This window comes from Phacochoerus africanus, chromosome 8 (assembly GCF_016906955.1).
Source record: "Phacochoerus africanus isolate WHEZ1 chromosome 8, ROS_Pafr_v1, whole genome shotgun sequence".
In the NCBI taxonomy this organism is placed as follows: Eukaryota; Metazoa; Chordata; class Mammalia; order Artiodactyla; family Suidae; genus Phacochoerus; species Phacochoerus africanus.
The window spans coordinates 55232304-55257601 of NC_062551.1; the positions used below are offsets into that span (position 1 = coordinate 55232304).

The 25298-nt window shown below is 60.3% G+C and overlaps 1 protein-coding gene across 1 annotated transcript; it reads left to right on the top strand.

Moving 5' to 3' along the window:
* The first annotated feature begins 623 nt into the window (after nt 1-623).
* On the top strand, nt 624-24790 carry POLD1 (DNA polymerase delta 1, catalytic subunit). The gene is made up of 27 exons (XM_047790161.1): nt 624-728; nt 10180-10382; nt 10627-10740; nt 11979-12125; nt 12211-12336; nt 12413-12581; nt 12663-12744; nt 12822-12951; nt 13395-13561; nt 13888-13992; nt 15404-15544; nt 15617-15727; nt 15968-16159; nt 16254-16342; nt 16433-16549; nt 16738-16851; nt 17153-17300; nt 19915-20010; nt 20117-20254; nt 21532-21707; nt 22034-22186; nt 22326-22428; nt 23100-23232; nt 23326-23439; nt 23781-23833; nt 23911-24008; nt 24604-24790. The coding sequence occupies exons 2-27, from the start codon at nt 10181-10183 to the stop codon at nt 24707-24709; spliced, it is 3324 nt and encodes a 1107-aa protein (XP_047646117.1). The 5' UTR covers nt 624-728; nt 10180; the 3' UTR covers nt 24710-24790.
* The last annotated feature ends 508 nt before the right edge of the window (nt 24791-25298 follow it).

A 25298-nucleotide genomic window follows, 5' to 3' on the forward strand; every position in this document is an offset into this window, starting at 1 on the left:
GCGTCTGCGACCTACACCACAGCTCACGGCAACGTGGGAGCCTTAAGCCACCCACTGAGCGGGGCCAGGGATCGAACCCGCAACCTCATGGTTCCTAGTTAGATTCGTTTCTGCTGCACCACGACGGGAACTTGCCGACTGTCCTATTCCAAGTGGTGTGCCTCTTACCTTACAAGTCATCTGCCAACCCTGAGCTGAGTCCAGTTTACAGGTGGGGAAACTGAGGCCATGAGCTAGACCAGGTTAGGATCTGAGCATTCACTGGCCTGTCACTACGTGGAGGTAAGGCCGTGGATGGAAGAATGAAAAGGGAGGAGGTGATCCTCCCGACACGGCCTCGGACAGCAGGCAGGTGCAGAAGAAGAGATTGTGCGCCCAGCACCCGAGGTCTGGCGGAACTGGGGCGGAAGGGGGCAGGAGGCCACCGCCGCTGCGCCCGCAGTAAACACCCGGGCCCACGACGCGGCTGCAAGAAGGAGGTGTGGCCTCCTGCCGCGAAGGTCTGGCGGGCGGGGTTTGGTGAGGATTTGTCGGCCAGGAGACTAGGCCACGCCCCCTGCTGGGACGGAGGGGCGTGGCCTTGCCTTGGCGGGGGGACGGGGCGTGGCCTCCCCGTGTGGGCTGGAGGGGCGTGGCCCGGCTCGGCGCGCGGTGGCTCTGGGCCTGCGCGCGCTGGAGTCAGGGGTCACGGCGGCGTGGCCTGTGGCGGGAAACGCTGTTTGAAGCGGGTGAGTTTCGGGAGAAGGGGAATTGCCGGGGACTCCGCCTGGCAGTGGAGGCGGCTTGAAGAGCCGGGCGCTTGGGTCTGGGAGAGGGTTGTGAGGCGTCTCGTGAAGCGTGGCGGCGAGGGGGGATCCCCCGCCTTGGTTTGGGGCGCGCGAAAGAGAGGCAGGGGCCAGTGGTCGTGGGAGCGTGCGCGGTGGCGCGCGGGAAGATGACAGGGGTTGGCGGGGGCCCCTTCCGTGTGCAGGGGCTCCAGCTCTGGGGACTGGGGGTGACGCACCCTGGAGGGTCTTAGGGGCTGCGCGTTCCCGAGGCATTGGAGACTGAATAGTGCACCTGGGGACCTAGCGTCATCTTTTATTCACGAAATGTTGAGTGCTCAGTGCCAGGCACTGTTCTAGAAGCAGAGGCTACCACCGGAACAAGGTAGAGAAGACTCTGTGTCAGGGGGAGACAGACAGTAGACAAGTAGTAAGGATAAAGTAATGCTTTCAGCTTGTAATACGTTATCCCAAGTGAAGTAAAACAGAGCAGCCTTCTTTAGCTCGAGTGATCAGACATCGTCTCTCTGACGAAGTGACATTGGAGAGCGATCGGGCAGGGGGGACAAGCAAGTGCAAAGGCCTGGAAGCAGGAAGGGGCTTGGGGTGTTTCTAGCTGGAGGGAACAGTGAGGCTGGAGATCTGATGGGGAGTCGGATGCCGAGAAGCCTTGTAAGTCTCGGTGTGGTGTTTAGTTTTTATTCTAGGTTCCTTGGGAGCCAAGGGAGGTTTGGGGCATTGGAGGACCATGACCCTCCCCTGTGTTTTGAAAAACAAACTCCCTGGCTGCTGATCCAGGGTGGCATTGTAGCAGGAGCAAGAGTGGAAGGAAGGGCCAGTTAGGAGGCAAGAGCGGGTGGTTGGTGGCTTAGCGTGCAGTGCAGGTGGGCAGACTCCATCGGCTCAGGTTGTCTTTGGGGTTTGAGCTGGCATGACATGAGCGTACAGGGAGGGGGCGCCCAGGGTGAGCAGCGGGCTGGAGAGAGAAGGTTGAGGGGAGCAGGTTTGGGTGTGAGGGGGCAGGATGATGTCAGGGTCTCAGCCTCCTGGCCACACCTGCTTTTTCTCCCCTCTTCCTGCACTTTCCCACTCTAGCCCCTTAGGTTCCTACTCACTTCCTGCCCCACTCCAGGCCTGTGCCTGCCACGGCCTTCCCTCCTCCTGCAATGCTGTTCCCTCTCCTCACTTCTTCAGCCAGCTGCTCTTGGGGCCGGGCCTTTGCCGGGCACTGGGGAGCCAGTGATAATTCAGTTTGGTTGAGGGAAGGACAGGACTTCTTAGGCCAGAGGGCCAAGCTATAAGGAGGCAGTGCTAGTCTTTGGGAGCCGAGAGAAGAAAGTGGGGGCTCAGGGCAGATTTGTGGGATCCAGTGACATTAAAGTGGAGTCTAACTCACACAACTTTTTTTTTTGTCTTTATTTTTTTTAGGGCCACACCCGTGGCATATGGAGGTTCCCAGCCTAGGGGTCGAATCAGAGCTGTAGCCACCAGCCTACACCACAGCCACAGCAACATGGGATCTGAGCTGCGTCTTCGACCTATATCACAGCTCACGGCAACGCCAGATCCTTAACCCACTAAGCAAGGCCAGGGATCGAACCTGCGTCTTTATGGATACTAGTCAGATTCATTTCCACTGAGCCATGATGGGAACTCCTAAACTGACACAACTTGAAGTAGCCCACGTTCCGGGCACTGTGCTGGGTGACACTGGGGCCTCAACTGGAGCAAGTCCTTGACCATTGTTTGTTTGTTTGTTTTGGCTGTATCTGTGGTGTGTGGAAGTTCCTGGGCCAGGGATTGAACCTGAGCCACTGAAGTGACAACACCAGATCTTTAACCCACTGCGCCACACAGGAACTCCCTTGACTCCCTTTTTGGGGGGTTTTCTGTTTGCCTTTTTTTTTTTTTTTTTAAATGGCTACACCCATGGCCTATGGAATTTCCCAGGCCAGGGACTGAATCAGAGAGCCACAGCTGTGACATATGCCACAGCTGCAACAGCACCAGATCCTTTAACCCACTGCTCAGGGCTGGGGATTGAACGCGTACCTCCGCAGCTACCCAAGCCACTGCAGTTGGATTCTTAACCCACTGTGTCACAGCGGGAGCTCCCTCAGCCCCTGTTTTTGAGGCACTCCCAGCCCAAAGCTGTCATGGCTCGTGCAATAAACATGTGCTCTAGGGCACTGTGAGAGCCCCGAGGGGCTGCTGATCCTCCTGGAGAAGTTGAGCAGAGCTGATTCTCAGAGGATCCAGAGGAGTTAGGTGGCCAAGAAAAAGGATTTCATCCAGCAAACCCCTCCCAAGGCCAGATCTCATTCGGGTGATGCTGGGGGCCCAGAGAAGCATCAGCCCTGCCCTTGAGGGAAGTATGAATGGTGAGAGAGTCAGACACAAGCCCCAGAGGTCCCCAGCCTGTGCCTCGGGCAGCGGGCATCAGGGAGGCCCAAGGAGGGACAAGGCCAGAGCCTGACAAGTGTGTAGTTTTCTGGGGATAAATAGGTACATTTGTGATTTTTTTCTTTTGGGGCATGCCCAGGGGGGTGAGGAAGTTCCCAGGCCAGGGATTGAATCCGAGCCACAGCAGTGACAACATCCGATCCTTAACCGATAGGCCACTGGGAAACTCACTGTAATTGTTTCATCCACCCCTCTGCAGCTGCGTGTGAGCCAGGATGTGGGGCTGAGCAGACACATGCGTCTGGCCCTGGTCTGCCTCCCCAGGGCAGAGGGCACTTCACCCCCGATCTCTCCTGGCACGTCTGGGGTGCTGGCCAGCCAGTGCGGCTTTGGAGGCAGCCTGCCTGGGTTTGAACCCTGGCTCTGCCCCTTGTGAACTAGCTGTGCCACCTCAGGTGGGTGGTTTCACCTCTCTGGGCCTTGGTCATTCTGTTGGAGGGTAACAGCAGCTCCTGCCTCTGAAGTTTTGGGGAAAATTCTGGGCATTCCTTCCTGCATTCATTCAGAAAATGTTTATCAGGCATGTACTCAGGCCCAGGCTCCCCCCAGGTGCATGAGATATGACAGGAAACGAGAGACAAAATCCTAACTCTCACAGCATCCTCATTCTCCTCCAGGGGAACAGATAGTAAACAAAATAAATAATCAGGGGGAGTTCCCATCATGGCTCATCAGAAACGAATCTGACTAGTATCCGTGAGGACACAGGTTTGATCCCTGGCCTCGATCAGTGGGTTAAGGATCTGGTGTTGCCATGAGCTGTGGTGTAGGTTGCAGATGTAGCTCGGATCCCGCATTGCTGTGGCTATGATGTAGGCTGGCAGATACAGCTCTGATTTGACCCCTAGCCTGGGAACCTCCCTATGCCATGGGTGCCGCCCTAAAAAGACAAATAAATAAATAATCAGGCGTTCTCAGACTTGATACCACACGAATTGCATGGGAAGCTTAAGCAGCAGAACTGGGGCCCCGCACTTTGAGAACTCTAAGAACTGATAGAAAGCACCAGACAGAGACAAGGGCCAGCAGAACGAATACAGCAGGGGAAGGGGTTGGAGAGTATGAGGATGGGGCAGTGGGGCTGTGTTTTTAGGTGGGCCTCACTGAGAAGGTGACATCTGAGCAAAGACCCCAAAGAGGGGAGGAGGGAACTGTGGGGACATCTGGGAAAGAGCATTTGGCCCAGTAGCGGGAACAGCTTGTGCAAAGGTCCTGGGGTAGGACCAAGCCTGGCGCATTTAAGGAACACAGAGGAGGCAAGTGGCTGGAGTGAGCAAGGGGGAAAGGGTGGAGGTGGTGCCCCTGAAAGAGAAGGGGTTGGGGTGGGCAGTAGTGCAGGGTCTTGTGGACCAGGATGAAGACTTTGTGGATGAGACAAGGCGTTCCCATTGTGGATCAGCAGTAATGAACCTGACTGGTATCCACATGGATGTGGGGTGGATCCTTGGCGCTGCTCAGTGGGTTAAGGATCTGGTGCTTCTGTGGCTGTGGTGTAGGCTGGCAGCTACAGCTCTAATTTAACCCCTAGCCTGGGAACCTCCATATGCAGCAGTGCAGCCCTAAAGATAAATAAGATAAAAAACTGCATGGGACAAGAGCCAGGGATGGGCTCTGAGCAGAGCAGGGGCAGGACGACCTGACATATTTGTATAGATTCCCTTTGACTGCCAAGCGTGGAGAATACACTGAGGGGGAGGGTGGAAGGCGGGAAGTGGGGGCCAGCGGAGAGGAGGGGAGAAGAGGCTATTCATTCATTCAGCAGATATCTCTCGAGCGCCCTCTATGGGCCAGACGCTATTATTGACCAGTGAAACTCTCCGTGCCCGCGCCGAGCTCCTTTTCCAGCAGGGGGAGCCAGACAACCAGCAATGCCCAAAATAAAGCCCCATCCTCTGGAGTATGGGGGCCCGAGGAGCAGTGGGACTCTGGTGAACTCCGGTCCATTGGAAGGCAGACCAGACAGGATTTGCCAGTGGGATGAGCGTGTGGTCCGAAGGGGAAGAGAAAGTTGGTGTGACTCCGATGTCTCAGCTTGATGGGAGCTGCCGCTTACTGAACTGGGGGGAGACCGTGGGGTGCAAGGAGCAGATTTGGGGGGAGATCAGGAGCCCAGCTTTGGAGTCCCAGGTGCCAGAAGGAACATGCTCGCAGTGGGCAGTTGGATCTGTCAGCCTGGAGCCTGGACAGAGGTCTAGGCTGGAGGCACGAAAGTGTAAAGGTGGCGTTTGATACCTTGTGGGTTGGGACGGCGAGATGGCAGGAGTGTCACAGGGAAACCAGCATTTGATCCAGAAAGAGCACTCACGGTTGTATTATTGCTGAAATTGCTGGCTCTTCAGTATTTGCTTCTGAAGCATTGAGAAAGGGGAGCACAAGCTGTTTTATGTGGGACACCCAGGGGCCTTCCTTCCATTTTTAAAATTTTGTTATTATCATTATTATTATTATTTTTTATGTCTGCACTCTCGGCATATGGAAGTTCCTGGGCCAGCCAAGAATTGCATCCGAGCCGCAGCTGAGACCTACACTGCAGCTGCAGCAACGCAGGAGCCTTTAACCCACTGCACAGGGCCAGGGATCCAGCCCCCACCTCTACAGCCATCCAAGCGGCTGCAGTTGGATTCTTAATCCACTGCGAAACTCTGCCTCCTTCCTTCTAATGCTGCCTCCCCTGACTGTGCACTGAGGACAGCGCCTGGCTTGTTCCATTGCGGCTCAGGGGGTTAAGGATCCTGCAGTGGCTCAGGGTGCTGCTGTGATAGGAAAGATCCTGGCCCTGGAACTTCAACATGCCATGGGCACAGCCAAAAAAAAAGGATGGCGCCTGGGGTGGGGAACTAGTGCAGGACCTAGATTTTACTCCTGGTAACATATTCCCTCCCACTGTGCCCCTTGGCCACAGCCCAGGGACCCAGGGTGGCCAGTCAGCCCCTTCTGCCTCCCTCTGCCAGGCCAGATCTGATCACTCCTCCAGGCTCCTGGAAACCCCACAGCTTCCTCTGCCTCCCCCAGGTCCTACCTCTGCATTTCTCTGGCTACCGGCATGGCTGGAGCAAAGGCCTCCAGGCCTCTTCCCCCAAGATCAGCCATGTGTGTGCCCAGTTCCCACTCAAGAGGCACAAGAGGAAGGTCTTTCTCCTTATACAAGATGCATGTTTGCACAGTGAGAGCAAGTTACGAGAGCCCGAGGGTGCAGACAGACAACCCTCATGGATAAACACAATGCGAACAGCCAGATGGTGGGGAAGTACTCCGGCATACCAAGGAATGAGATGGGGAGTTCCCGCTGTGGCATAGTGGGTTAATGATCCAGCTGGTCTCTGTGGAGGTGCTAGTTTGATCCCTGGCCTGATGCAGTGGGTTCAGGATCCCGCATTGCTGCAGCTGTGGCGTAGGTCACAGCTCTGACTCGGATTTGATCCTTAGCCTGGGAACGTCCATCTGTGTGGCTGAAAAAGAAAAAAAAAAATTTTTAAAATAAGGATCATGGCGCTGATCTGTGCTACAATGCGGGCGGACCTTGAAAACGTCATCCACAGGGAAAGAAGCCAGACGCTAAGGAAATATCTTCTAAGATCCCATTTGTGGGCAGGCCCAGGGTAGGCAAAGCCATAGAGGCAGACAGAGTAGGTGGGGGGGTGCTGGGAGGGGAGGGGGGGCGGAACGGATAGGGTCCCTTCTGGGGGGTGATGAAGCTGTTCTGAAATGGACTGGAGGTACTGCAAACCACTGAACCGCTCGCTTTAAAATCGTGAATCATTTGGCCTGTGAAATGGATCTCGGGCAAACCATCTCCCCCACCCCTGGTCTCCCCGGGAAACCAGTGTGGCCGGTTTATTGCCTACCTTTCCCGAATTGTACCTTCAGAGCCAACATCCTGAGATGGAGTCTCCCACCCACCTTGTAAAAGTGTTATTTTTATTATGTATTTCCCACCACCTTTTTTTTTTTTTTTTTTTAAATTTGGCTGTTCTCACGGCCAGGGATCAAACCCCAGCCACAGCAGTGACAACGCCAAATCCTCCACCCGTAGGCCAGCAGGGAACTCATTCCTCCACCTTTTTATTTTGCAAGGAAAGTTCCATGCCTGCAGAGATGTTCAAATACACGAGTTCCCAGGAACACCCATTAACCCCCTTGCCTGGATTTGCCAGTCTCTCCGCATTTGCTTTATCTGGATACTACAGGGTAATTATCATAATCAGGCCATCTATCCCGAGACCATCCAGTCCGGATTCATGTTGCCCAGTGGGTCCGTGTTACCCTTCAGGTCTCTTTTCGGTTTTTTTATCCACGATCTGACCTGGGTTCACACCTCGCATTTAAATAGTTGTCATGACAACGGAGTCTCTCCTTTAATTGAAAACAGTTTCTTGGCCTCCCCCCACTCCACTCTCCCTTTCCTGACTTTGACATTTTTTGAAGAGTTTACCTTGCAGGCCAGTCTTTCCTTGGGTTTGATTGTTGCCTAATGATTAGAGTCAGGGTAAATATTTTCTTAAACAACTTTTTTTTTTTTTTAATAGATAACACAGCTAAGTACATCCTTCTGCCCTTTGCTTTCTGGGCTTAACAATGGGTCTTTGAGAGTCCTCTGTCTCAGTACATAGAGAGCTTCCTCATTCCTTTATAGAGCTGCATAATATTCCATACAGCAGAATTCACAGAGCGTATTTAATCAGTGTCCCCCCCCACCCTGGGGGAGGACATTTAGGTGGTTTCCAGTCTTTTGCGATCGCAAACAGCCCTGCCGGAAATAACCTTGTAAATGCAGTTTTTCCCTATGTGACAGTATATCTGGAGCCTAATCCCTGAGATGTGGAATCGGAGCCTCCCCACCTCGAGGTTTTTCATTTGAGGTGCAATTTACATGTGGTGAAATGCACAAGACCTCGGTGGCACAGCGGAATATACGGTCCACGTCCATCATCCCAGACAACAGCCTCATGCCCCTTGTCGGTCAGCTTCTCCCACCCCGCAGGCAGCCACCCGCTTGATTTCTAACACATGGATTAGCTGAGTCTGTTCTAGAATTTTGTGTAAATGGCATCATGGAAATACATTCTCTTTTCTTTTTTGTTTTTGCTTTTTAACGGCTGCACCCGCCGCATACGGAGGTTCCCAGGCTGGGGGTCAATCAGAGCCACAGCCACCGGCCAACGCCACAGCCACAGCAACGCGGGATCCAAGCCTCATCTGCGACCTACACCCCAGCTCACGACAACGCTGGATCCTTAACCCACTGAGTGAGGAGGCCAGGGATTGAACCTGTGTCCTCATGGACGCTAGTCAGATTTGTTTCCATGGCACCACAACGGGAAGTCCCGTGGCCAGCTCCTTTTTAATGCTGAAAACTGTACCCCGTGTACCCCCACCATGTGTCATAACCCATCCCCAGTCAGTTCAGAATTTGTCCATACTCTGTCTGCTAAGGTCTAGATTAAACTGCTATAACAAAGAAGCCCCAAAGCACAGCGGCTCAGGCAACCCTAAACCTAACCCTACCCCTAACCCTAATCCTATCCCTGGAGGGCTCAGCAGGTTAAGGATTCGGCATTGTCACTACTGTGGTTTGGGTTTGATCTCTGGCCTGGGAACTTTCACATGCCACAATCTTGCCCCCCCCCCAATGTCTCCCCATAACCATCTAGGTAGGCAGCTCTGCTCTGGAAGGTTGTCAAGGGGCCAGGTTTCTTCCATCTTGGAGATTTGCGGTCCCTGCAGTGTTGTCCTCATGCCCATGGTCAAGGTTGGCTTACAGCTACCACATCCTCGCTCCAGCCCTCGGGAAGGGGGAAGAGGCTGGAGGGCAACCTCCCTTTTACGGCTGTCCCTAAAGCTGTGTGTGCCTCGCCGTGACCTATGCCACAGCGGTGGCAAGGCCAGATCCTTACCCCACTGTGCCACAGCGGGAACTCCAAAGATACGTACTTTTTAATCGATGTATCTTGTCGAAAGATACCCCCCAAGTCATTTTCCTTATAGGTAACAATTAAGAAAACACATATATAAGTAGCAGTCTAGGTTTTCTTGTGTTTGCTCCATTGTATCCTAGCTGGGGGCGGGGGTTAGTACTATAAGGGGCATTTGGAGACCATTGGAGGAATTGGAAAATGGATTCTTTTTAAAATTATTATTGCGACTATGTTAAGTGTCCTGGATTTGATTGTGGCACTGCTTGCTTAAGGGACCAACCCCCTGTTCTTCAGAGATAGATGCCAAAGTAGGCAGGGGTCAAGGGGCACGGTTCCTGCAGCTACCTCGGATGGTTTGGGGACATAATAACAGGACAGCTCAGGTATGGGTGCGGAGGGGAAGAGACCGAGCAAAGGCAAACAGTAACGTCTTAACGCTTGGAGAGTCTGGGTGAAGGGCGGACGTGAGTTCTAATGAGTTTGAAATGACTTCATTGTGAAAAGGGCTTCTGTTTCTGTCTTGTTTTCCAGTGGGCTGGGGCGCCTCTGAGGTGTTTGGGGGCAGGGAAGGGACCCAGGCAGATTCATGTTGGCCCCCAGGCCCTGGCACCCAACGCTGTGGCTGGCCTGAAGGAGGCACTTGCCAGCTGTTTGCAGAAGGAAGGCCTGGGGCAGGCGGGGGCATTCAGAACAGAGGCTTAAGGGAAAGAGAGGCTGTGCTGAGGACGGGGGAGGGGTGGGGTGGGGTGGGTGGAGGCAGGCGGGTGCCCAGGGGTCACAGGAGGCAGGTGAACAGGAACAAAAGGATGTGGAGGGCTCGGGTGTGTGGGGAGGTGGTTAAATGGAGGCGGGCATCGCCTGGTGGAGGCTGAGCCTCTGGAAGGTGCCCACAGCCCCTGAGCCTGCAGGGAGCATGCGGGGCAGAGTCCTGATATGCTTCAGACACGCTGGGGAATGAAAAGGCTCACGGTCCTGGTGGGTGCACGGGAGGCCGTGGGAAAGATGGGAGCCCTCACCCCACCCGACGTGCCCTGCAGGATGGAGGGAAAGCGGCGACCAGGCCCCGGGCCTGGGGTGCCCCCCAAACGGGCCCGTGGGGGCCTCTGGGACGAGGATGAGGTGTATCGGCCATCGCAGTTTGAGGAGGAGCTGGCACTGATGGAGGAGATGGAGGCAGAGCACAGGCTGCAGGAACAAGAGGAGGAGGAGCTGCAGTCGGCCCTGGAGGGTGCTGTGGACGGTGAGACCTGGGGCGGGAGCCCTGCACCCTACACCTGTCATGCGTCTGACCTCAAACTGCCAGCCTCCGGCCCACTTTGAGCACCGGGCAGGGCTGACCTTTGACCCTATGTCAGTATGCCACCTCTCTTGCCCACTGCTTGCAGAGGCCACCTGAGGGATCGTGGGCTGGACTGGGAGGGCAGCTGCTTATTTCCAAAGCAGGACCACAACTCCATGGAGCCCTGCTCTCCTCCCCCATCCAGGGCAGTTCTCTGCGACAGCCATAGACCCCCGCTGGCTTCGGCCAACCCCTCCCACCCTGGACCCCCAGACAGAGCCCCTCATCTTCCAGCAGCTGGAGATCGACCATTACGTGGGTGAGTTTGGGGGACAGAGCCTGGCGGGTGGGAGAAGGGGGCCTTGGGTTTCTGGGGCAGAAGCTGGGCAGGTGCTCAGCCCCTCTGGCTCTGGGGGAGGAGAGGGACTCAGACAGTCCCTGCCCAGGTGACATGGGCCCTGGGGGGTGGGGGGCATCTTCTAACTGAGGCCTGAGGAGCTGGCTGCTTGCAGAGGGGAGAGATCCGGTGTGACATCGGGAACAGCTGAGCCTGTGCGCTGAGTCAGGCCCTGCTCCAGCCAGAAAGGTCTCTGTTCTCAGAGGCTCACGTTCTAGAAGGAGAAGCAGAATAAGAAAGGAAGTAGAGGAGTTGCCACTGTGGCTCAGTACGCTGAGAACCCAACTAGTATCCATGAGGATATGGGTTCGATCCCTGGCCTTACTCAGTGGATTAAGGATCCCTCATTGCTGTGGCTGTGGTGCGGGGCGGCAGCTGCAGCTCCGATTTGACCCCTAGCCTGGGAACTCGCATATGCCGTAGGTGGGGCCCTAAAAAGACAAAGAAAGAAAAGAAACAATTTCTTTTTTTTTTTTTTGTCTTTTTGCTATTTCTTTGGGCCGCTCCCGCGGCATATGGAGGTTCCCAGGCTAGGGGTCAAATTGGAGCTGTAGCCACCGGCCTGCGCCAGAGCCACAGCAATGCGGGATCCGAGCCGCATCTGTGACCTACACCACAGCTCAGGCAACGCCGGATCGTTAACCCACTGAGCAAGGGCAGGGATCGAACACGCAACCTCATGGTTCCCAGTCGGATTTGTTAACCACTGGCGCCACAACGGGAACTCCAGAAACAATTTCTTTTTTTTTTGTCTTTTTTTGCTATTTCTTGGGCCGCTCCCGCGGCATATGGAGGTTCCCAGGCTAGGGGTCGAATCGGAGCTGTAGCCGCCGGCCTACGCCAGAGCCACAGCAACGCGGGATCCGAGCCGCGTTTGCAACCTACACCACAGCTCACGGCAACACCGGATCGTTAACCCACTGAGCAAGGGCAGGGACCGAACCTGCAACCTCATGGTTCCTAGTGGTATTTGTTAACAACTGCGCCACGACGGGAACTCCCCAGAAACAATTTCTGATTTGCAAAAAAAGACGGCTCCCTCTAGCTCTAGGTGGAAAAGGACTGTAGGGGCTGAGGATGGAAAGGGAAATTGGGAAGGAGGCGGGCAGACCTTCGGGGAGTCAGAGGGCAGCCCCTGCCTTACCCTGTGACACCCCCAGGCCCAGCGCGACCCCTGCCCTGGGCGCCCCCACCGTCGCAGAGCTCCGTGCCAGTGCTCCGCGCCTTCGGGGTCACGGATGACGGTGTCTCCGTCTGCTGCCACATCCACGGCTTTGCGCCCTACTTCTACACCCCGGCGCCCCCGGGTGAGTGGCCCCGACCCTCAGGACCCCTCCTCACCCCGCCACCTGGAGGCCCCCTGCACTTCTGATCGGCCCCCCTCACACCCAGGTTTTGGACCCGAGCACCTGAGCGACCTACAGCGGGAGCTGAACTCGGCCATCAGCCGGGACCAGCGCGGGGGCAAGGAGCTCACGGGGCCGGCCGTGCTGCTGGTGGAGCTGTGCTCCCGGGAGAGTGAGTGCTGTCCCAGGGGCCGCTGGGTGGGTGGAGGGGGGCCCTGTGGGCCGATGCTAGCCTCCTCTGCCCACAGGCATGTTCGGGTACCACGGGCACGGCCCCTCCCCGTTCCTGCGCATCACCCTGGCGCTGCCCCGCCTCATGGCCCCCGCCCGCCGCCTCCTCGAGCAGGGCATCCGCGTGGCAGGCCTGGGCACCCCCAGCTTTGCGCCCTACGAGGCCAACGTTGACTTTGAGATCCGGTACGGCCCCTCCCTGGCATCCCAGCCTCCTCCCCACGTCCCGGCATCCGCCTCTGCCCACTGAGTCTCACCTCCCCGCAGGTTCATGGTGGATGCAGATGTTGTCGGCTGCAACTGGCTGGAGCTCCCAGCCGGGAAGTACTTGCTGAGGCCGGAGGGGAAGGTGCGGGGGAGTCCCTGGGGTGAGGGGGGAGCACAGGGCCAGGACCCTGCAGCCGTTGACCCCCGCCATCCCCACAGGCCACGCTGTGTCAGCTGGAGGCGGACGTGCTGTGGTCAGACGTGGTCAGTCACCCGCCAGAAGGGCCGTGGCAGCGAATCGCACCCCTGCGTGTGCTCAGCTTTGACATTGAGTGCGCCGGCCGCAAAGGTCTGTCCCGGGCCTGGGGCTCGCTCCTCCTTCCCTCCCTCCCGCTGGACACAGGTGACATGCGGGTCCCATCCCGGGGGTCCCTGCCCTTCTCGAGCTCACTCAGGAGGAGGGAGCAAACACAAGCAGACAGGTTATCAGGACAGCGCCAAGGAGGGCGGCGGGGGTGGGGAGTGACAGGTGCTCAGGAAGGCCTCGGGGAGGGGACAGGCCTTGTGACAAGGGTCGGGTAGTAGGGAGGGGTGGGGAGAGCATTTCCTGCACAGAGAGCAGCAAGTGCAAAGGCCCAGGGGCAGGCCCGGCCCCGTCTGTGGGAGAGGGGGAGAGGGCGATAGATGCAGGCATGGGGGACCCGGGTCTGCGAGCAGTGGGGACAGAGGGGAGCCGCCCCTGCGATGTGTCACGCAGGAGTGTCAGGAGTCAGGTCTCCTTCCTCCTCGCAGGCATCTTCCCCGAGCCCGAGCGGGACCCCGTGATCCAGATCTGCTCGCTGGGCCTGCGCTGGGGCGAGCCCGAGCCCTTCCTGCGCCTGGCGCTCACCCTGCGGCCCTGCGCCCCCATCCTGGGCGCCAAGGTGCAGAGCTACGAGCGGGAGGAGGACCTGCTCCAGGTGGCTCTCGTTCCACAGCCCCCGCCATTTCCTCAGTACCCCCCATGCACCTTCCAGGGCCGAGCCCGTTTCCTGGGCCGCCCCAGGTGCGGCCCCTGGATGCTGAGCTGCCGTGTCCGCGGGTTCACATCCCTTCCCCTTGAGCAGTGAATGTGTCCCCTCTGGGTGGGTTATTCTCAAAAGCACCGGCCTGATCTGTCTACCATGGGTGAGAGGGCTCTTGGGCTCCCATTAAGGGCTTCCAGAACATTCCAGGAGTGGGGAGGATCCATGGCAGGGGGTGGCCAGGCTGACAGCCGGCGTGACCCCGAGCGCTCCCTCCTCAGGCCTGGTCGAACTTCATCCGCGTCATGGACCCCGACGTGATCACCGGCTACAACATCCAGAACTTCGACCTTCCATACCTCATCTCCCGCGCCCAGACCCTCAAGGTACAGCAGGCGGCTGTGGGAGGCCTGTTCTCAGATGCCCCTGGGGCTCAGGGTGTGGGCAGCCCTCCAGCAGCTCCAGAGGCATCCCTGAAAACCCGGCTCTAGGCCCATCCCTGCCCCTCTCAAAGATCAGAAGGTCTGGGTGGCTGTTGCAGAGGCGAGGAAGCATTCCCGCAAAGAGAAAGCGTTCGGAGGGGCGGCTGAAGTGTGCAGGGCTCCAGTGTCTTGTCTCTAGGCTCTCAAACACACCAGCAGGAGTTCCCTGGTGGCTCAGCAGGTTAAGGACCTGGTGTTGTTGCTGCGGTGGCTCGGATCACTGCCGTGGCTCGGGTTCGATCTCTGGCCCAAGAACTTCCACATGTTTCATGCGTGGCTGAAAAAAAGAGCAGAAAATAAGAAAAGGAGAGGGGGTTCCTTGAAGAAGGTGGCAAAACCTGGGTGCTTGTTGAATCTGGGCATGGGCGTGTCAGGGGGAGAGTCTGCTGGGGCTGCTGTGACCGAGCCCTACAGGCATGGGCCATCCCTCAGTCTGGGAGCCGGAAGGCCAGTCAGGGTGTCCGAGGATTAGTTCCTCCTGAGGCCTCTCCTAGCTTCCGGTAGCCTCTCGTTCCCGGGCTGTACGTGGCGTTCTCCCGGACTCTGCCCCGCGTCCCCCTCTGTGCGGGTCTCTGTGCTCCAGTGTTCCCTTTTTTTAAGGCCACAGGCCTCTTGGATCAGGGCCACCCTGATGACCTCATTCTAACTTGCTCACCTGCAAGGACCCAATTTCCACTCGAGCTCACCTTCTGAGGTCCAGGAGCTAGGACTTAACATCCCTTGGGAGGGGACACAGTTCAGCTCCTAACAGGGTATTTCGTGTGGCTTTCTCCCTTTGCACCATGTTCGGCCCGTTTCATAATGGAAAAAACAACCATACCTAAAGCCCCCAGCAGCTCCAGGGCCACGCCCGCCCTGTGCGCCTCCCTTCCTCCCCCTCCACCCCAGCTCAGGCCTCACGTCTGGGTCTGGTCCCCCCCGCGTGGACCTAGCTCTCCATGCTGTCCCTGCTCCTGCTCCCCGTGGCTGTCCCCCAGGCCCCCCCCACCCTGTGCGTTCACTGCTCCCCCACCAAGCTCAGCATCCTCTCCAGATCTGCTCCTCCTCCACTCCCCATCTGGGTGCAGTGCCCCCGGGGCACCCTCCTTGCTCGCTTCACCCCCACAGCCATTGCCCCCACCACCCCTCAGCCTCCTGTCTGTCCCCTTCAGTCTGTGCCTTTCCAGCCCCAGAGGGTCCTGCAGCCCCAGCGCCGCCCCTGCTCTCGGGCTCCCAGCCGGAAGAGGGCAGCACCATCGGGGGTGTCGGGGTGGTGTGGTCACCTTCCTAGCCCGTCCCCGCCCCAGTCTCGGCGCTCCCTGTGCTCTGCCCCCAGGTGCAGACCTTCCCCTTCCTGGGCCGCGTGTCTGGCCTCCGCTCCAACATCCGGGACTCGTCTTTCCAGTCCAAGCAGACGGGCCGGCGGGACAGCAAGGTGGTCAGCATGGTGGGCCGCGTGCAGATGGACATGCTGCAGGTACGGGGGCGGGGCCTGGGGGCAAGGGGCGGGGCCCCGGAGGCCGCCACCCACACCGCCCCTCCCGCGTAGGTGCTGCTGCGTGAGTACAAGCTCCGGTCCTACACGCTCAACGCCGTGAGCTTCCACTTCCTGGGTGAGCAGAAGGAGGACGTGCAGCACAGCATCATCACCGACCTGCAGGTGCCCGGGCCTCCCAGCCGCCTGCCCGGCCTCGGGCTTGGCCCCCCTGCCGGTCTCCTGCCCTCAGCCCCTGCCCTTGCCCTGCAGAGGGACCCGAATCCCTGACCACTCCCGCGACCCCTGGCCCTCTGACCTTTGTTCCGCTCCCCTGCCCCGACCTCTAGTCCCTGGGAGCCCCTCGCACTGCGCCCTCCTCCCTCCGTCGTCTCCCTGACCCCCGCCCTCCGCCCCTGTCCCCAGAACGGGAACGACCAGACACGCCGCCGGCTGGCCGTGTACTGCCTCAAGGACGCCTTCCTGCCGCTGCGGCTGCTGGAGCGGCTCATGGTGCTGGTGAACGCCATGGAGATGGCCCGGGTCACCGGCGTGCCCCTCGGCTACCTGCTCAGCCGCGGCCAGCAGGTCAAGGTCGTGTCCCAGCTGCTGCGGCAGGTCCGTGGGCAGAGCCCTGGGCAGGCCCTCCCCGCCGCCACCACCCAGCGTCCTGCCTGCGCCCACCCTTCGCTCCCACCCTTCTCCCCTCCAGGCCATGCGTGAGGGGCTGCTGATGCCTGTGGTAAAGACGGAGGGTGGCGAGGACTACACGGGAGCCACTGTCATCGAGCCCCTGAAAGGGTGAGGCCCAGCGGCGGCGGCGCAGCTGGATGGGGCGGGGGCGGCGGCAGCGGCGGGGCTCCCAGTGCTGATTCCTCCCCACCCCGCCAGGTACTACGACGTCCCCATCACCACCCTGGACTTCTCCTCGCTGTACCCGTCCATCATGATGGCCCACAACCTGTGTTACACCACACTGCTACGGCCCGGGGCTGCCCAGAAACTGGGGTATGGAGGCCTCCCTGGGCACGTGTACCCCAAGGTCACCCGAGGGCCTGTCTCAAGTGGGGTGGGGCTGGGGACCCAAAAATAGCGAGGAGGAGAGAGGACTACCCGCCAGAGGTGGGGGATCCTGTGGGGGCTGGAGGAGGAGGAGCCAGGGAGCCCAGGTGTCACCCCCAGCGCCTTTGCCACAGGCTGACCTCAGATCAGTTCATCAAGACGCCCACGGGGGACGAGTTCGTGAAGACGTCAGTGCGGAAGGGGCTGCTGCCCCAGATCCTGGAGAACCTGCTCAGCGCCCGGAAGAGGTGGGTCTTGAGCCCCCACCCCACCCCCACTCAGAGCTCAGACTTGCTGAGGCGGCCGGGAGGTTCCTGTCCCTTGTGGGCCACACTTCGCTGCCGCTGTGGCTGATAGAACAAGACACCCCCTGCACGCAGCTCCCCGCAGCCCCTCTGCTGGGCACCTCTGTGTAGTGTGCAGCCTACCCAACTGTGCATGGTCCTCCTTTCCAGAAAGGCACCCTGACCAGTGCCTAGGCCCAGGCCTCTCATCTCCTGACACCTGACACGCCACCTGAGTGACCTTTACGGGTTCCCCCCCCCCCAGGGCCAAGGCTGAGCTGGCCAAAGAGACAGACCCCCTGAGGCGGCAGGTCTTGGATGGGCGGCAGCTGGCACTAAAAGTGAGCGCCAACTCTGTGTACGGCTTCACTGGCGCCCAGGTGGGCAAGCTGCCATGCCTGGAGATCTCGCAGGTGAGTGCATGGTGGCAGGTGGGGGGCCGATCCCCCCACCTTGGGGAGAAGCAGGGCTTGATGTGGTGGAGGTCAGAGCCCAGATCACCCCAACCTGCCAGCCTGTGGAAAGTGGCTGCTTGAGTGATTGGTTCGTTCATTCATTAGTTCAGCAAACACTGCTGACCATCCCCTGTGGGTTGTGCCTTGTGCCCTGTGGGTCCAGCAGGTGACACATGGGACAAGAGTTCCTGTCCCACTTGCCCAGCCTACCAGGAACACAGATGGTGACAGCCAGCAGTAAATGCTGCTCGCAAAGCTATTGGTGCCATGGGTTCTGTAGACAAAGTCGGAGAGAGATGGGCGTGGCCGGGCGGGTTGGGCGGAGGCCAAGACCGAGGGAGGGCAGCAGTCTTGCTCATTCTTTCCGTCTGTCACACAGCCACCTAACAGACCCTAGGTCCCTGGCAGTCTCTACCCCAGCCCACCTCTTCCCCTGGTCCCCACGAGGAGAGGGGAGCAGAAAGCAGGTTTCCTCCCCCTTCCTAAGGGGGCTAGGGCAAGGCCGGAGGTCAGCCAGCGGCCTTGTCAAGCTCTTGTACTTGATATGCTATGTGTCCTCCGTGTCCGTCTTGTCCCTGCATGAGCACCCCGGTGGGGACGCTTGGCAGGTGCTAGAACAGTATTCTGCTCCAAGAGGAGTGTGGGCAGAAAAGCCCACTGCCTCCTTTCCTGCCCACAGCAACATCCTAGGCCTGTTTGCTCTGCTGCTCAGACAGGAAGGCAAGACCACAGGGGGCCTGGGTCTCCAAAATTCTGCCAAGCTGGGTTCAGTGCCTCAGCTCCTGGCCTACAAGGTTCTTAGGAAAGTCTTCTGTGTAGCCCCTTCCCCTAGGGTTTGGGGCCTGGCATATTCCAGACTTGGTTACCTCCAGCCACGGGGAGCTCCCTCTCTGATCCTGTGTCCTCACGTGGCTCTGGGTGAAAGACTTGGAAGAATGGACAGCAGGCGGGGCTGGGGCCACTTATGCTGGGAGGGGCCTTGTGCACACCCCCTGTACACACTTGCAGTTCAGGGGCCCCCAAGCCCATCCTCAGATCCGGTGATTCACTAGAAGGATTCAGAGGCTCAGAAAAGCAGTTATGCTCATGGTTGTGATTTATTGCCGCGACAGGCTGGGGATTACATCGGCCAAAGGAAAGGCACGTGGGGCAGAGTCCAGGGGGACCAAGCACAAGCTCCCAGGTGTCCCCCGGGTCCTGTGGACGGTGTTGTTCCTCCCAGCATGGAGGCTGGGCTGCACACACCTGGTCCTGCCCATCAGGGACGCTCACCTGAGCCTTGGTGTCCTGGGTTTTTATTGGAGATCAGTTATGGGGGCAGGGAGCCCCGTGTGACTGACCCTAGTGACTCAGTCTCCTGGCCGTCCAGAGGTCAAACTGATCCCATGTGGCCCAAGGTCCCTGCCGTAAATCACATTAGCACAGGTCACTTGGTGCAACCCAAGGTCCCAAGTGAACAGAGACGCTTGTGAAGCAGGACATGCCGAGGGCTCCCAAGCGCCCACAAAGAGCCAGGCGCCTCTCTGGGCAAAGTGCATCTCTTAGACAGGCCAACCTTACCCCGCGGACTTGCCCTTCCTAATCCCTGGGGGCCACCTCCAGCCTCCTTGGTGGAAAGAAGTGGGTGTTTGGCCATCAGGTTCCAGCCCCCTATGGGGAGACCAGGCAGGAGGCTGGGGCTTTGCCTCCCCTGGGGCTTCTTGTCATCACAGCTGTTGCTTCCTGGCCTTGTCTCTCTGTCATCTCCCCCTCAGCCCCTTCCCTCTGTCTCTGTTTTGTTTTGGTGTCTTAGCCTCTTTCCCTGTTTCTGTCTCTCAAGCTTATGGGGGCAGGGGAATGAAGGAAAACAAACACACAGCCAGAACACTGAGTCATTCCTGAAAAGGCAAGGAAAGAACAGGGAACAGAGAGCAGGCGGAACAGATGAAAGACAGTCCAGTGGTAGGTTTAAGCCCAGCCACAATCGGTGATTACACCAAACATAAGTGGCTCAAACACTGTCCTTAAAGACCAGGATTTTCTGACTGGATCCAAACAGAAACAGAAGCGTCACACCCATTTATCCTTGGTGTGTCCCTCCTCCCCTCCCAGCCTGTTTCCTTATTTGTAGAAGGTTATTGAAGATGAAGGGGCCCTCTCGAGGCACTGGTACAGCCCCCTCCCTTGGAGGGGAGGCATTTAACAGCTGGTGGGGTCACTTCCAATTGCCCAAGGATGGGCGGGCGGGACCAGGAAGGTCCAGGGTCCTGCACCTCGGACAGGAGAGCTACCTGGAATGTCGCTGGATGGTCTGGCCCCTCTGTGGAGAGAAATACCAGGCTGATGGCCTTGTCTGGCTCCAGCCTTTCCGCTGCTCGTTTACTGCAGTCAGTTCCGCCTCTGCCCTGAGCTCTCCATTTCTTTCCATTAAGGAGCAGTTCAGCAGCCCCATTTCGCAGGTTTGGAAGCTGAGACCCAGAGGGTGGCGGAGTAGCACACCCGCCAGGTCCATACCCGTAGGAAGCAGCGGAAGTGGGACCACCAGCCTGTGTGGCCCCTGGGCCCTCACGCCGTGCGGTTTTCTCCCCAACAGAGCGTCACTGGGTTCGGGCGCCAGATGATCGAGAAGACAAAGCAGCTGGTGGAGTCCAAGTACACAGTGGAGAACGGCTACAGCACCAGCGCCAAGGTGGGGCCTCCTCCCGTCCGCCTGAGACAGGCCCAGGGCTGGTGTGGAGAGCGCAGGGGCCAACGACGTCTCCCCGCCTCCCCCGGGCACATGCGCCCCTCCCCAGGTGGTGTACGGCGACACCGACTCCGTCATGTGCCGATTCGGCGTCTCCTCTGTGGCCGAGGCGATGGCCCTGGGGCGCGAGGCCGCGGACTGGGTGTCTGGCCACTTCCCCGCGCCCATCCGGCTGGAGTTTGAGAAAGTAAGTGCCTCCCCTCCACCCCCACCCCCCGAGACCTGGTAGGCAGGCATGGGTCTTGCCAGCTTGGGGCGTCTCTCTCAGGATGCCTGCAGAGTTTAAGAATGCATTCAGGAGTTCCCATCGTGGTTTAGTGGAAACGAATCTGACTAGTATCCATGGGGACACAGGTTCGATCCCTAGCCTTGCTCAGCGGGTTAAGAATCAGGCTTTGCCGTGAGCTGTGGTGTAGGTCACAGATGTGGCTCGGATCTGGGGTGGCTGTGGCTGTGGCTGTGGTGTAGGCTGGCAGCTGCTGCTCCAATTCCACCCCTAGCCTGGGAACCTCCATATCCTGCCAGTGTGGCCCTAGAAAGACCAAAAACAAAACAAAAGTGTGCATTTGTGGGAGTTCCCACTGTGGCACAACGGGGTTGACAGTGTCTCTGCAGCACTAGGACGCAGGTTCGATCCCTGGCCCAGCACAATGTGTTAGGGATCTGGTGTTGCTGCAGCTGTGGCTTGAGTGGAAACTAGCTGGGATCTGCTCCCTGGCCCGGGAACTCCATGTGCCACGGGATGACCGAAAAAGAACGCATTTGTGTGGGCTTCTCCTGTACCTCAGCATCTGGGAAGCCCCGGTGTTGTCAGGGTGTCGATGTTGGGGTGCTCTGGCTATCCCATTCTTTAGTTCATGACCCGCCGTGTTGAGGTATTTTGCTGCCTGAACCCTGAGTTCAGGACGTGGGCTTCTCTGAACAGGAGGGTGTCTGTTTTCTGGAGACCCTGTCCGCCTGGGGGAGCTGCTCTGTGCAGTGGGCACCCTGACCGGGGTGATTCCTGGATCCCAACACTGTTGTCCTTGCTCCCCAGCACCCAGCACGTGACAGGTCTGGGAGCCCTCAGGCCATATTCCTCCCCACCCCTCAGAGCTGGGGTCAGGCCTTGGGGTGCGCCTGCTCTCAGGTTTGGAGCCTGCGGGCTTGGGGAGGTCCCTGCCTCGGAGCTCCGTCCCTGGCCTTTTTCTCCTCTGTGGCGATGCTGCCAGGGCTCCCCCCATCCCGCAGGTGTTTCAGGCCCAGATCTGGGGCCCTCCAACCTTCAGCCCAGTGTCTGGATCCCGATTTTGGGGATCTAGGTTTATGCCAGTCCGTTTCCCATGTGAGGTCCCTTGGATGTTGAGGGTCTGGATCCTGCGGCACAGGGACCAGCCTTGCTTGAGCCTGTCTGCTTCTGGGGAAGTGTCCGGAAAGGACGGCCGCCCCCACAGCCTCGGGGTCTCAGCCGCAGGGTCCCCCCAGGTCTACTTCCCCTACCTGCTCATCAGCAAGAAGCGGTATGCAGGCCTGCTCTTCTCCTCCCGGCCGGACACCCATGACCGCATGGACTGCAAGGGCCTGGAGGCCGTGCGCAGGGACAACTGCCCCCTCGTGGCCAACCTCGTCACCGCCTCGCTGCGCCGCCTGCTCATCGATCGGTGTGTGGGACCACCCCCCCCTGCCCCCAGCCCTGGAACCCAGTCCCTCCCTCAGGCCCAGGAGCCCAGCCCCCAGCCCCTCCTCCCCTGGGGACACAGGTGGCAGGCCCAGCCCTTCCTCGGTGGCGGCGGCGGAGCTGTGGAAACTGTGGGGTCAGACAGCTGTGTGTTTAGATCCTGCCTCCGCCGCTTTGCAGCTTGCGGCCGGGCCGGGCCCCTCCCTGCCCCCGGAGCGCATCCTGGTCCTCCAGCCCCGGGCGGTGGAGTGGGTGCCAGCCTGGCGCTGGGCACAGCCCCTGGTGACGCCCACCCGTCGGTCCCCGCAGAGACCCCGCCGGCGCCGTGGCGCATGCGCAGGACGTCATCTCCGACCTGCTGTGTAACCGCATCGACATCTCGCAGCTGGTCATCACCAAGGAGCTGACCCGCGCGGCCGCCGACTACGCGGGCAAGCAGGCCCACGTGGAGCTGGCGGAGAGGTCGGCCCGGCGCGGGAGGGGGCGGGCCGGCCAGAAATAGCCCCTCTCCCGCCAGCTGGGCCCTCCGCCACTTCCTACCCCCGCTCTCCCCGCCAGCCCACCTGCCCTCACCCGCCCCGCTGCCCCGATCTCCCCGCAGGATGAGGAAGCGGGACCCCGGGAGCGCGCCCAGCCTGGGCGACCGAGTCCCCTACGTGATCATCAGTGCCGCCAAGGGCGTGGCCGCCTACATGAAGTCCGAGGTCAGGCCCACCTGGGCTGCCCGCCCGCCCAGCTCTCCTCTGCTCTCACTTCTGCTTTCCAGGTCGGGCGGGGAGGGTGTTTCTCTCTGTGGGGCCCCACAGGGCTCTGAGAACCGCCCCCCAGCACACCCGTGGGAGTTGGCTCCTTGAAGCTTTGCTCCCGGTGCCCTCCGCGGGGGCCCCAGTTATTCTGACCCCCCCGCCCCCCGCTCCTTCCTACAGAAGGGAGCCCGGCCTCACGGGGGCACACAGCCTGGTCTGGCTGTGTCCTTGGCCCTCCCTGGCCCACCTGTAATTCCCTCCAGTTCACAAACGCCCCTGACCGCCGCCACCCCCGCTCCGTCCCCAGCTCCTGGCCACCGCCCTGCCCCCGCTGTGTTCGCCGACCCTTCCTTGGCACCCTGCGGGCCCCTACCTGTGCACACCAGCGTGGGTCACAGAGCCCATGGCCTCTGACCCCCATTCCAATCTGGGCCCAGTGACTGCCCCCATCCATGACGAGAGGACACCTCCCCCTCCCCACTCCGGGCAGCTCCCAGTGCCCTTCACCCTGCTGGCCTGCCAGTGACCACAGCCCCCCACCCCCCGCCTGGCATGGGGCCTCTCATTACCCCCCTGCCGCCCTCCACCCCCCTCCCCCTGGTGTGACAGCGCCGCTGCTCTGCCTGCAGGACCCCCTCTTCGTGCTGGAGCACAGTCTGCCCATTGACACGCAGTACTACCTGGAGCAGCAGCTCGCCAAGCCCCTCCTGCGCATCTTTGAGCCCATCCTGGGCGAGGGCCGTGCGGAGGCTGTGCTGCTGCGTACGATGGGCGGACAGGCGGCACTGGAGGTGGGAGGCAGGGGGCCCAGGATCGGGGGAGGGCGCCCGGCCCACCATCAGCCCTGTCCTGCAGGCGGGGACCACACGCGCTGCAAGACTGTGCTCACCGGCAAGGTGGGCGGCCTCCTGGCCTTCGCCAAACGCCGAAACTGCTGCATCGGCTGCCGCACTGTCCTCAGCCACCAGGGTGAGCCCGGTCCCCAGCCCCGACCCTGGACCAGGCCCCAGCCCTCCTGCCTCTGCCATCCCTGCAGAGCCCCAGCACCGGCCCCACAACCTGGCATGGCTGTCTCCAACGGCCCCCTGGGTGGGGGGCTCCGGTCTGTAGGCACCCCCACCAGGGTCCTGGGCCCCCCACCCCGGGAGTTCCCCAGGGAGTTTTCTCCACACACTTGCTCCCTTGTTCTCTCCTCTTCGGGGACTTTCAGAAGCCGGGATGGGCAGCGGGCGGGGAAGGGGCAGGGATGGGGCGGCCGGCCCTGGCTCAGCCCCAGCTCCCTTGTGCTGACCTGCACCCCCCACCCCCAGGAGCCGTGTGCAAGTTCTGCCAGCCCCGGGAGTCGGAGCTCTATCAGAAGGAGGTGAGGGCGAGGGGGAGGCGGGGAGGGGCAGCGGGGTGGGGGGGGCAGGGTTGCCCACTCAGCCCCCACGTCCGCAGGTGTCCCACCTCAATGCCCTGGAGGAGCGCTTCTCACGCCTGTGGACCCAGTGCCAGCGCTGCCAGGGCAGCCTGCACGAGGATGTCATCTGCACCAGGTGGGCCCGCCTGTTGGCCCCAGCGTCAGGCCCCAGGTCCCTCCAAGCTCCCGAGGCCCGTGGACCAGAGCCCTGGTTCCCGGGGCTCAGACTAAAGTGCCCCCCACATGCCCCTCTGGCTGTGGGGTCCCACTGAGCCTTGGTGTCCTGGCCTGCAAAACGGCTGGTGTCCATCCCAGCCTGCCTGGGGGAGGGGAGTGCTGTGGGGGGAGGGCCGGCCAGGCGCCCAGTATCTGCCCGGGAAGTGGCACCCCCCAACCCCCCCCCCCCACACACACACACACACAGGGTCCTGGCCCCCTCCCCCAGGGCGGGGCTGGGCTTTCCCCAGGGAACAGGTGGGCGGGGCGGGTTCCCACACCAGGTGCCAGGTGACAGGTGATATACGGCTGGTGGCCCAGCGCCTCAGCGAGCACCCGCTGTTATCAGCTCCCCCTGTGCCCACTGAGCAAACAGCCCGCCGGGGGAGGGGAGTTGGGTGGGCAGCACACAGGGGCCAAAGTCCTGGGAACGGCCCCTGCCCTGCCTCAGGGCCTGTGGCCGGCCGGCCGCCGGCCTCTGGTCCTGACCTCCCTCCCTCCGGGCTCCCCCGCAGCCGAGACTGCCCCATCTTCTACATGCGCAAGAAGGTGCGGAAGGACCTGGAGGACCAGGAGCAGCTTCTGAGGCGCTTCGGGCCCCCCGGCCCCGAGGCCTGGTGACCTCTGACCTCAGCCAACCTCCCACGAGGGCCTCGGGTGGCGGGACGGGTGGGGAATGAATAAAGTTCAGGCCTTTTGTTACCCGGTGCTTCGTGGTGTGTGGGGACTGGGGACGTGGTCCACTGTCGTGAGCCCTGGCCCAGGTGGGTTATCTCCACTCAGCGGGGTCCACGCGTGAGTGGAGGCCCCCACCGGCCCCTTCACCCTCCCTGCCAGACCCGAGGCCCCGAGTGAGCAGAGCGGCTCTGCGCTGCCCTGCCCTCCAGGTGCTGACCTGTTTCCTCCAGGCCTGGGGCAGCCCCTGGCGTGGAGACTCCCACTCGCTGGGGCGGCCAGGGGGACCCCCCTCCTATGTCACACCCACCATCTTTCCACTTGGGGGTCCTCACCCACTTCGGGCTTGAGTTTTCCTCAGGGACCCCCACCCAATCCACATCCACTGGAAGAGCCCTATCCCCACCCTGCCTTCTGACACCACCCCACCCCAACCCCCCCCCACCCCGGGGCTCTGTCTGCCCTGGGTCTCAGCCAGCGCCCAGCACCCTACTCCCCTCTGGTTCCTGGGTCCAGAGCACCCCCCCTTCACTGG

Coding starts and splice junctions, on each gene's coding strand:
- POLD1 (XM_047790161.1), top strand. CDS start 10,181: ATGGAGGGAAAGCGGCGACCAGGCCCCGGGCCTGGGGTGCCCCCCAAA. Junction 12,126..12,210: donor CTACACCCCGGCGCCCCCGG/GTGAGTGGCCCC, acceptor CCTCACACCCAG/GTTTTGGACCCGAGCACCTG. Junction 20,011..20,116: donor GCTACAGCACCAGCGCCAAG/GTGGGGCCTCCT, acceptor GCCCCTCCCCAG/GTGGTGTACGGCGACACCGA.